We start from the raw sequence: 12,247 nt of genomic DNA on the forward strand, positions 1-12,247 counted from the left end.
AACTCTACTTAATGCACTGGGGTGACATAAAGGGGAAGGAAATCCAAAACAGAGGGGATATATGTATAGCCAATTCATTTTTGCTGTACAGTAGAAACTAACACAACATTGTAAAGCAACTATACTCCAGTAAAAATTCATTTACAAAAATGCTTCTCTCTGTTCTTTTTCCTACTTACTATCATAAATGCCATTCTAATAAGTTATAAAAGAAATTGTGTAAAAAAAATGTAAATAGAAACCTTTGGCAAATTCTATTTGTTGACATGAATACTGTCTACTTTTCTTCTGGCCTGAATCTCCATGTCAAAATATTATACCTATGCCAAAAGCAGAGAAACTTTTAAAAAACTATTCATTCAAGTCTAATGAATAATTTTTGGTGACAGTAACAGGATGAAAAAGCAAAGACCAAAATTAATGCAGAGGTTTCACATAACCCTCACTGTAACATATAGACAGAAATTCATAATTCTAATACAAGTGAAATCTTTTACCTAAATTCAAAATATATGAATATGTAAACATCTCAAAATGCAGCCACTTTCAGTACTTCATGTTCAGAAATAAATGTGGAAAAACTTAACAAGCCTTAACAATTTTTCTTTATTAGAAAACAAAAATCCTCAAATAAAAAAATTTAAATTACTTTTAACAAAAAAAATATATAATGTAATTTTATTTTATTTCATTCTTTGGATGATGTACTGAAGTCAAGGAAGCTTTTTTTTGGCCGCGCTGGGCAGCTTCCAGGATCTCAGTTCACCAACCAGCCCAGGCCATCACAGTGAAAGCCCAGGATCCTAACCACTAAGCCACCAGGGAACTCCCGGAAATAATTTTAATCATTCTTTCCTTGGAAGACTTCACTTAAGAAGTCTTTTCAAAGTTCTTTTTTCTTTAAAGTAGGAAACAAAGGTAATGGTATATATTGACGTATGTATTGACTACTTACATCAAAATGTAGCCTGCAACTGAAATTGCGTCAAGAAATAGAGTGACTTAAAATACTTTAAATGTAAGTCATGAGCTACATGCCTGTTTCTTAGGTAGTGTGTCTCTGTCTCATTTTTATATTATTATTTTTTTCCTCCCTCTAACACTTTAACTGGGATTCTTTCACTTAGAATGTAATTTTAAAATAATGTTACAATCCTATCTATGGTAAGTACTTGAATTTATGTCAATTAGTTCACTTGAAAAGTTAAACTGAAAGAAAAAAATCCAATAAATATGCTAGTACTCTTTTTCTGTTGGCTATTTTCTAAAAAGTATGTAACCATATTAATGTACTTATGCCAATGATTCCAAGAATAGAAAAGAATAAAATCACACATTTCATAAAAACCATATAAAATAACCACCTTACCCATATCATTAGCAAGGGAATTAGGATCAGATGCCCCTAGAGTAGCTTCAAACTCCTCTTGGAGACGATATGCTCTTTGCAGCAGAGCTTCAAGTTTATGGATAAATTCAGTACTAATAATATCCTATAAGGAGAGAAAAAGTACACACAGCAAATATTAGATTCTAATGTTAAAATTCTAAACACTTTCCACTTTTAAATGAAAGGCAGAAAAGTGAGGGATATAAAAAATGCTGTTGGGTGGTGAGAATACTATGATAGAAGTCAGGAGGCCTGGGTTCTAGCTATGCCTCAGATAAAATCATCTCCATTTAGTAATCTGTAAAATTAAGGAGTTGGACCAGATCTCAAAGTAAGGTTCTCAAAGTAAGGTCCCTGAACCAGCAGCATCAGTATTACCTGGGAACTTGTTAGAATTGCAAATTAGAAATGAATTAGAAACCCTGAAGGTGGGACCCCCAAATCTATTTTTCAGCAAGCCTTTCAGAGGCTTCTGATGCATGCTCAAATTTGAGAATCACTAACCTAGATGAGTCTAGCTCTAACTCTGTGTGATTTTTATGTATATAATGGCACTTAATTAAACCCAAAGCACAAAACAGACTTTTAAAAATCATATTTGCTTAATTCTTTATTTTCTTGAAAAATCAGGAAACAATGATAAATTGCAAATTTGGGGTTTAACAACTAACCGAACAGGAAAAGCCCAGTAAGAAATATCCCCACACAATCCCAAGGAAGGAAAAAAAAAGTTCTATTAAATGCCACAGAAATCAAATACACTGAACCAACATTAAAAATAGTTCAACTGTTCCAATATTATGAAGATCACTCCCAAATAAATCATCCTTACATCTATACTTTCTTCTGCAATGGCATCTCCCGCACCCAATTTAATGGAACTACAGGCTTCGTCTTCAGCCTGTCTATTTCGAAAGGTTAGAGCTTGTTCCCATCGACGCAATGCCTCTTCAAACAAATCCATACCTAAAAATTGAGAACAGAACAATTTTATTTTATTTTTTTTCTGGCTGTGCCACATGGCTTGCAGGATCCTAGTTCCCCAACCAGGGACTGAATCCAGGCCCCCGCAGTGAAAGTGCTGAGTCCTAACCACTGGACTGCCTGCGATTTCCAAAGAACAGAGCAATTTTATTAATTTTTAAAAGTTTTTAAATTTATTTGGTTGCATTGGGTCTTTGTTGCTGCACGCAGGCTTTCTCTAGTTGCATCAAGCGGGGACTACTCTTTGTTGCGGTGCACAGGCTTCTCATTGCGGTGGTTTCTCTCGCTGCAGAGCTCGGGCTTTAGGCACGCTGGCTTCAGTAGTTGTGGCTTGTGGGCTCTCGAGCGCAGGCTCAGTAGTTGTGGTACATGGGCTTAGTTGCTCCGCAGCATGTGGGATCTTCCCAAACCAGGGATCGAACCCACGACCCCTGTATTGGCAGGCAGATTCTTAACCACTGCGCCACCAGGGAAGTCCCAAGAACAGAACAATTTTAAATAAGTGAAATCAATACCAAAATCATTTTCAGTCTAAAGTGTTTTTCACACAGTTAGCACCAATGGCACAGTGTGACTGTAATTTTGGCACTAAAGGATAAAATTTATGCTCACATCATTTCTTAGCAGAATCTTAATATCCCAATACATTCCAGGTCTACAGATGTAGTCAACCAACAATGAGAGAGAAATGACTAGTATGTTTTCCCTTTTTAAAATATGTAACTCAAAGGTATACGGTGCTTGGAAATTTTCTAAAAAAATATCATGAATTCATCAAAAGTCCTAACAATAATGGCTAATTTTTATAGTCACATAACTATCTTTCAAAATATCCCCCTAAATGAAACAGAAAACTGATGGGCGAATAGAAGAAACTAGTTGATAAGAAACTATCAGGTTTACAAGAGGTTCTCAGAAGGAGAGAGTAAAGCTAAGAAGAAAGATAACAGCACAGAGGTCCAGAATAAAGTCTTTTCTATCTTTTTTCCACCAAAAGGTGTCTTAGACCACCTTGACACCAACTTGCTGATTTGGATGGATAAAGTGCTGGGCCAGAGTTAAAAATATACAAGAAGAACCAATAAAGGGTTACAATCTGAGTAGGAATTTCATATCCCTCCTTATAGAAAGCTTTTGTAGGAAAATAGGTGAATATGTGCCTCTTTTTCTCCAAATTTAAAAAAAAAAAGGCTTACCAAAATAATTATGCACTTCAGGCCACAACAGTGAGAGGCCCGCGTACCGCAAAAAAAAAAAATAATAATAATAATAATTATGCACTTCAAACAAAACCAAAATATTTCAAAACCTCAATTTTTCTAGACATATAAAAGTAAAAGATCTTTAAAAGCTGCTTAAGAATCTGACCAAGTCATTCTGAAGATGTTTTTAAGATATGGTAGCTAGAGAATACCTGTCCTCGAAAATCATTTCTTCAGTTATCTGGAGAACCTACAACTCTAAACAAATAAGATGTTCTTTAAATGAAATGTAGGCCTTAAATTGTTTAATTTTCTGTAGCAAAGACTCATTGTCTGGATCTTGCTTCTAAAAAATTTACTCACTTAAAAGACTTCCTTTTTCCAAGCTATACAATTCTAATTCCTTCATCCTCCTCTCACTCCATCCACTCTCTATCCTTCTGATTATTTTGGCTAAATACAAGGAAGAATTATCTAACAGCAGAGTTGTCCAAAGATAAAAGTTACCTCTCAGGAAGTACTGTGTCTCACTTGACTGCAGAACGTGGCCCAAACTGTCACACATCAGCAGTTTTGTAACAGGAATTCAAACATGTTACCAATATATTTTTTATGTCATCAACACTATGAAGGGAACTGAAACAATAGGTGGGAATTGAAACAATATCTCCTACCGATCCTAATTCTATGACACTGAGACTCCCTGCAGCTTCCCTAGTTTTACTCTATTTCTCTTCAATTCTAACTCTCAGTGTTCCTACAGAAGTGTTGAGTGTAGGTTTACTAGGCATAGTTAATCTAGAAACATAGTGAGCTTAATTCTCAGAAGACCTGGAAAAGGTGGCAGAAGAACTACTCCTATATCTCTCCCCCCGTGCAGTATTACCTACTGTGACATCACGGCGGATGATATAGTCTTTTTGTTTTTTTAACATCTTTATTGGAGTATAATTGCTTTACAGATGATATAGTCTTTAACTATTCTAGAGTGTGGGAATGCACGCAGGCACACAGTCCTTCTGCCAACTCACCATCCCCTTACTACTCACTGGCCAAGGCCACATCAAGATTTTTTTGGTTTTTTTTTTTTAGTTAGTATGCACTTCCCTTAAAAGGAATATAGCCTGAAATAGAGTACAGAAGAACAGGGGAATGGATTTGAAAATGCACTTGAATCTGATTTGGTGTTAAGGTCTCTGGTTCTCTTCCTGGGCTACAGTGAGACGTTCTAGACATGCTCATGTTTGAGCTGTAAACACATGCCTCTTTCTATCTAAAATCCTTTCTAGATATAGGAAGAATACAAATGATATCTAGATAAAAGACTACATAAAGTGGATTTTGATAGATTCATTAGATAAAAGTCAACAGATTAGGTTAGGTAAGTGTAATAGATTGAATAATAACCACCCGAAGATATCAGGCCCTAGTCTCTGGAACTTGTAAACGTTACCATATAAGAAAAAAGTGTCTTTGCAGATGTGATTAAATTAAGAATCTTAACATGGGGAGATTATCCTAAATTATCTGGTGGGCTCTAGAACCAATCACAACCATCCTTATAAAAGAGAGGCAGAGGGAGATTTGATACACACAGTGAAGAGGAAGGCAGATATTAGAGTCATGTGGCCACAAGCCTGAAGCCACCAGAAGCTGGAAGAGGCACGGAATGAATTCTCTTCCAAGCCTCCAGAGGGAGCATGGCCCAAATGCCACCTTGATTTCAGCCCAGTGATAATTAATGATTTCAGACTTCAGGCCTCCAGAACTCTGAAAGAATATACTTCTATTGTTTTAAACCACCAAGTTTGTGGTAATTTTAACAGTAGCCTCAGGAAGCTAACACAACATGTTATGTTATATAGACTAGAGTCAACAGATGAGAACATTTTAGAATTATAGTTGCTTCCCTTAGAACAATTCATCATTCTTCTGTTTCACATTAAATGTGAGTACAGTATCTTAAAACTTCATTATGTTATTCCTACCCATCAAGTATAGGTTCTCAGGAGTGGTCACAGGAATATTAACAAGTTTAATATCATCTTCATCTGCTTTGTCCCAGGAATTAGAATTGCCACAAGCACAGCTATGACAAGAATTGACACTCTGGACCTAAAATTAAAATGGACAGAAGTTACTTCAAAATCTCTTTTGTAATAGTATTTTGCGATCTTTTATATTTATAAATTATTTATGTAAATCTTAATCCTGGTATAACAACCCATGGAATTTCTACCAGAAGAAATAAATCTGATTATATTCAGTCAAACTTAAGAGTCATAAGGCCCTAAGTATTCTGAACCCTTGTTTGCTCAAAAATATACAACTAGAACAATATTTTGAACATAAATCAGATATTTCCATCAAAAATCAAGCAGTTATTTTTATAGTTTACTGTCATTAAGTATTTATTTATCCACACCTACTTTGATTTGAGGTAGCTAGCTTATTTTCCTTTTAGAACTTATTACAATGCTGATTCTCTACTACGTAATAATGAAAATCGAAAAGCCTCTGTCATCTTCCCTTCTCTAGCAAGGTCCGCTGAGCCAATCATTTCAGCCACCTCTATGCAAATGACTCCCAAATCTTGAACTTCAATTCTGTCCTCTTTTGAGAAATCTAAGCCCACACTTCCACCTGCCTATTTGGTGACTCCACTTGGCTCTTCTGTTGGCATCTCAAAATGACTATATCAAAAAAGAGCTCTGCATCTTCCCACAACAAAAACTCTTCCTCCTCCCAAGTTCACTCACAGTACTTTTATCTCCATAATTCCTCAAACAACTTCTCTTCCCACACCCCTCATATCCAGTTACCAAGTTTTGTGGACCCTGTTCCCTCCTCTTCCACTCCTGTTGTCATGACCCTCACTGAGGCACTCATTAAGAGGCAGAAATCTGGGTTCACAGCCCTGGCAGTGGAATGACTAGGTCAGCTAAGGCACATCTAGTAAAGTGATTCTAAAGACTTCTTACTTATACTATTACCATAAAACTCCTTTTCTCTAGTCAAGAACAGCTTCAACTTTCAGTTGAGAAAATTCAACACAGAGGTACCCCAGATTATAGAATGGGCATATACTTCATCATCCAGCTCAGTTTCACAAACGAATTGAGAGTCTGCATGCCTTTGATCTAGATGTTCCTACCACAGAATAGCCTTTAAAAATTTGGTATATTTTTAGGCATTTAAGAATGGGGCAGCTGTATATTCCAACAAAATACAGAAGCAAGGTATGGAACAGATTATGATATTCTATAAAGTATTTTTTTATTTTTTAAACTATTTTTTTAATGAATATACATGATGGTAGGAGGCATAGTCTCCCTGGAAGTATATACATAAGAAATTGTCAGTGTCCGTCTCTAAGGAGGGGAATTGAGAGGATCAGGAGCACATTTTCACTGTTTGCTTTTTGCCTCTTCTTTACTTAGTAGGAAGTGCGTATCCTACCTAATTTTTAAAACTACATTAGATTTAAACAAATATTAACTTCATTTTTCACCTGTCAATCAATACTATATTAATGCTGTCAAGAAAGAGGTGAAGAACTCCACCCTTGGCAGGTTCATCAAGTGATTTTTGTGACCTAGTACCATGTTTGCTGCATCTTCTAGCTTTCTGCAGAGCATCTAGCTTTGAAACAACACTTCCATACCAACATCATCCTCAGAGGACCCCATGGGACCACATCACTTAACTCAAAACAACCTGGAACCAAGTTGGCTGAATATTTAGCAAAAGGATAATTTTACTTGCCTGAAGAAAACAGGATCAACCAGATTTCTTAAGCTTCTTTCCATACTAAGAGCTATCTATAACTGTATGACATTTAAACCAATAGATAACAATAGATATATAAATAGTTAAAAGAAAAAACTAATAAAAATTTTTTCTTTACTTACAGAGGCCAAACTCTGTGCAGAACCTGAGTATTTACTGAAGAGTCCTCCATTGGCATAATTATAAGACTGAGATCCTTTGTCTTTGGCAGAACTTAAAGATAGTGTCAAATTCTGTCTGCTACTGGAACAACTTGAACCTACCAAACAAACGTATTAATATTAAAGTATCAATAACTCCAATGATAAATTTCAGGTAAAATTTTAAAGTTTATATATTCATTCAGAGGGCTCATTTTAAAACACATTTCCCTCAATTGTGTAAATTATTAAATGTATACCATTATTAAAATCTACATCTCTATATAATATTTTTAATACTGCTAAAATCTGCTTCTGAAATGAAGATTAAAACATTCATCAATTACTCAAGGTGGTATTTGAATGGTCTACTGTAATCAGCATAAAAATACTGGCAACTATGAACCTTCAAATTATAAATTTAACAAAATATAAGCACTTCTTTCCTGAATTACCTCTAAACTTTATCCTTATCACATTATATTGTAATCAGCCTTTTTATACATCTGTCTCCCCTAACCATCTACCCATTCATCTAGGGCAGACACTGTGCCTTAGTTTATCTTAATGCAGCAGTTAAGACACTCCTCAATTCAAATGCTTGCACTTATTAGTTATATGAACTTGAGCAAGTCACTCAACTTTTCCATATCTCAATTTTCTTTAGGTATAAAATGGGAACAACAAATAGGATTATAGTCCTAATTCATAGGATTGTTATAAAGGTTAAATTAACACAGTGAATATATAGAATGTAGCACTGCACCCGAGGTCTAATAAAACATCAGTAAGTGAGAGGCATCATTATTGTAATGTTCACTACACTTGGCACAAAATAGTCATTCATTAATTATTTGTTGGGCCAACAAATCACAAAATCATATGATAAATCAAATAATAAATTTAAAATAATTTAAAATTAAAAAATAAATGCAGCATGCTGAAGAAATTATTTCTATTGATACAATTTGATAATATGTATCAAATCTCTAACAAAAACTATAGATGCTTTAAAGGCCAGCAATTCTACTTCTAGAACTTTATAAACTTAGGAAATAAACCAGACAAGTATACGCAAAGCAAGAAAAACAACCTAATGAGAACAACACGGAACTGGTTAAATAATTAGAGTATATTTGTACACTAAATACATATTAAAAATGATAGCACAGAGATATATTTATTGACATTTAAAGACATTCTTATATAATGTTAAATATTTTAAAGGCAGGTTACAAAAGGTATGAATTTTACTTAAAATGCATAAATTATTTACTTGTATATAATATAAAATTTTATGTCTCAATATGACATTTAAGTGCAAATATAAATGGATAGATATATACCAAAGTATTAGCAGTATTTATTTCTGGGTAGCAGAATTTCAAGTGATTTTAATTTTTTCTGTTTGCTTGTCTGTATTTTCTAATCTTTCTAAAATTAATCTGTATTACTTGTGAGTTAAATATTAAGCAAGGAAATTCTGGAAATTAAAACACTGAAATCACTGCACTCCAGTAATGATTTACATATAAAATTTCCTTTGCAGACTTAATTCAGCTATTTCTACATACCTTTGTCTGATGCTGCTCTTTTAGTGTATTCAAGTATGAGATGCTCTGGTTCCCATGGTAATATTTTTCCTTTCTTCTTTCCACGTCTTCTTTTAAAGTGACGGGCCAGAAAAATTACAGATACAACACTCACTGCAGTTACCACAAATAACTTTTTAGCTACTGGCGAAAATCTGATCTGGAAAAGATGCAATTAGATTGAAAAAAAGTCTTATTTGTTTGTTTAAAATCGACATAAGGACTAAAATTATTCTTAAGCTAATCTAGTTCTAAGTACTACCAAGATAATATTATTTTACTCTTTCAATGACAACTAGCCCAATTTGAATTTTAAAGACAAACCCAAAAAATGTAGTAATTTATTATCCACTGCTCTGCAGTTCTCAGATAAATAATAATGCCCAAAAAGTTACCAGGAGCACAAAATAATTCAATCCCATTAATATCTGTTGAACAACTAATGATTAATTCATGCAACTCAATCTTCTATCTGAATCACAGCAAGATTTTTAATTGCAGGAATGATTAAATCAGACTTTTAAAATGAACCAATTTTTTAAAACTATCTGGAAATGTGGGCAAACATAAATTAACTCAATTTATAAATATCATTTAAATAAGCCCTTTTATTCATGAATTAATCAACAAATATTTACTCAGCATCTTACAATATACCAGGACTGTGCTATGAAAATGAAAATGAAAATCTTAGTGTAATTCTATTCAATAAGCATATGTCTTTCATTTATCAAGAAGCACCAGGTATACAGAGGATACAGATCTTGCTTCCCTAAAGAGTGTACTAATAGTAAAGACAAATATACAAATAATGTATTACAAATAATTACAGTATAGTGTGATAAATACAGTAATGTAAGTATGTACTAAGTACTAACATAAGAGCAAGAGGTAATTAACTTTGTCTTGAGGGACAAACACTATTAATCACCTAAAATGCAAAAGAACTTTAAAATAAAGCTATAGGCTTGGGGATGTAGAAAGCTAGAAAGAGTGTCACTTCCAACCTTCCAAAAACAAAAAAGTCAAATGACAAATTCTCAATTTTTTTGAACCCATCAGAATGCAGAAGTTGGAGGGTAATCAACTGGCCCCAAAACTAAGAAGACACAGGTTTTCACCCGGAGATATAAGACATGAACACTGACATGCAGGAAGAAGGCATATCAGGATATCAGTAAGAAGAGTTCAGCTAGCATGGTTGGTAAATTGGTGGAGACTGAGAGTGTACTGGTGAAAGACGGTGAATCACCCTTCCCAGGGGGGCAGGTGTGGTGCAAATATAAGGGTAATTCACACTTTTTGGACGTTTTTATCTTCCTGAATCCCACCAAGCACACACAGAAAAGACGGCAAGAGTCCTAAGAAAGTCTTCCTAATGGTGAACTGTGGAAGGGAAACAGGAATTTTTGTTGAGGGACATGAACTGCATCAGTACCCTTCTCTTTTGTCTCCCAAAAGGAACAAAAGCCTTAAACTGTGGGATGCAGTTTTAACTTTAGAGGGAAATTTATATCATTAAATGTTTATATTAAGAAAAAATGAAAGGTGTTGAATCCATAATCTGAGCTTTGACCTTAGAAAAAGAAAACCAAATCCAATCTAAAGCAAGCAGAAAATTAGGAAGTAATGAAGACGACACAGAAATCAATGAAATGGAAAACCAACTCAATAAAATCAAGAGTTGTTTGGGTTTTTTAATTTTTAATTTTTTATTGTTTTGGCTGCGCTGCGCAGCTTGCAGAATCTTAGTTCCCTGACCAGGGATCAAACCCAGGCCCTGGACAGTGGAAGCTCAGAGTCCCAACCACGGGACCGCCAGGGAATTCCTGGTTTTGTTTTGTTTTGTTTAATTTATTTTATTTGTTTATTCTTGGCTGTGTTGGGTCTTCGTTGCTGTGCATGGGCTTTCTCTAGTTGCGGCGAGCAGGGGCTACTCTGCCTTGCGGTGCGCGAGCTTCTCATTGCAGTGGCTTCTCTTGTTGTGGAGCATGGGCTCTAGGCACACGGGCTTCAGCAGTTGTGGCACGTGGGCTCAATAGTTGTGGCTCGCGGGCTCTAGAGCGCAGGCTCAGTAGTTGTGGCGCAAGGGCTTAGTTGCTCTGCGGCATGTGGGACCTTCCCAGACCAGGGCTTGAACCCGTGTCCCCTGCATTGGCAGGCGGATTTTTAACCACTGTGCCAACAGGGAAGCCCCTAGGTTTTTTTTTAAATAAATAAAACTGATAAACCTCTACTCAGTCTGATCAAAAAGAAAGGGAGAAAGAAAAGATACATATTACCAAAATCAGAAATGAAAGAAGGGCCACCACTACAGACCTCACAGATATGAAAAGGATAAAAAAAATGATTACTATGAACATCTCTATGCCCATAAATTCAACAACTTAGATAAAACTGACTAATTCCTTAAAAGAGAAAACCCATCAAATTTACTAAGGAAGGCGCTTCCCTGGTGGCACAGTGGTAGGAATCTGCCTGCCAATGCAGGGGACAAGGGTTCAATCCCTGCTCCAGGAAGATCCCATATGCTGCGGAGCAACTAAGCCCATGCCACAACTACTGAGCCTGTGCTCTAGAGCCCGCGAGCCACAACTACTGAGCCCATGTGCCACAACTACTGAAGCCCATGCGCCTAGAGCCTGTGCTCTGCAACAAGGGAAGCCACCGCAATGAGAAGCCCGTGCACCGCAACGAAGAGTAGCCCCCACTCGCCACAACTAGAGAAAGCCTGCGCGCAGCAACGAAGACCCAATGCAGCCAAAAATAAATAAATTTGGAAAAAAAAATTTACTCAAGAAGAAATAGATAGCATGAATATTTACATACCTACTAAAGAAGCTGAATATGTAGTTAAAATCTTCTAACAAAGCAAATTATAAGCCAAATTCTACCAAATATTCAAGGAAGAAATATCAAATCCTACAGAGGGAACAATTCCCAATCTTTTTACAAACCCAGCATTACTATTAACATCAAAACCAAAGACATTACAAAAACAAACCTACAGACCAACATTGATAGATGCAGAAATCCTTCATAAAATATTAACAAATCAAATCCAGCAATATATAAAAAGAATAATATATATGACAAAATGGTGTCTATTCCAGGAATTCAAATCTGGTTCAACATTCAAAAACTAATTAA

General features: G+C 35.4%; 1 protein-coding gene across 7 annotated transcripts in view; it reads right to left on the reverse strand.

Moving 5' to 3' along the window:
* Positions 1-12,247, reverse strand: part of MIGA1 (mitoguardin 1) — a 98,969-nt gene that overhangs the window by 63,194 nt on the left and 23,528 nt on the right. For all 7 annotated transcript variants that reach the window (XM_073788154.1, XM_073788137.1, XM_073788143.1 and 4 more), the window contains 5 exons: positions 9,080-9,257; positions 7,488-7,624; positions 5,565-5,691; positions 2,223-2,356; positions 1,370-1,493 (listed from right to left, as the gene is read on the reverse strand). In XM_073788154.1, coding sequence (XP_073644255.1) covers positions 1,370-1,493; positions 2,223-2,356; positions 5,565-5,691; positions 7,488-7,624; positions 9,080-9,257 — 700 coding nt within the window. The remainder of the gene's footprint in view (positions 1-1,369; positions 1,494-2,222; positions 2,357-5,564; positions 5,692-7,487; positions 7,625-9,079; positions 9,258-12,247) is intronic.

The sequence above is a fragment of the Tursiops truncatus genome, chromosome 1 (assembly GCF_011762595.2).
Source record: "Tursiops truncatus isolate mTurTru1 chromosome 1, mTurTru1.mat.Y, whole genome shotgun sequence".
Taxonomy (NCBI): Eukaryota; Metazoa; Chordata; class Mammalia; order Artiodactyla; family Delphinidae; genus Tursiops; species Tursiops truncatus.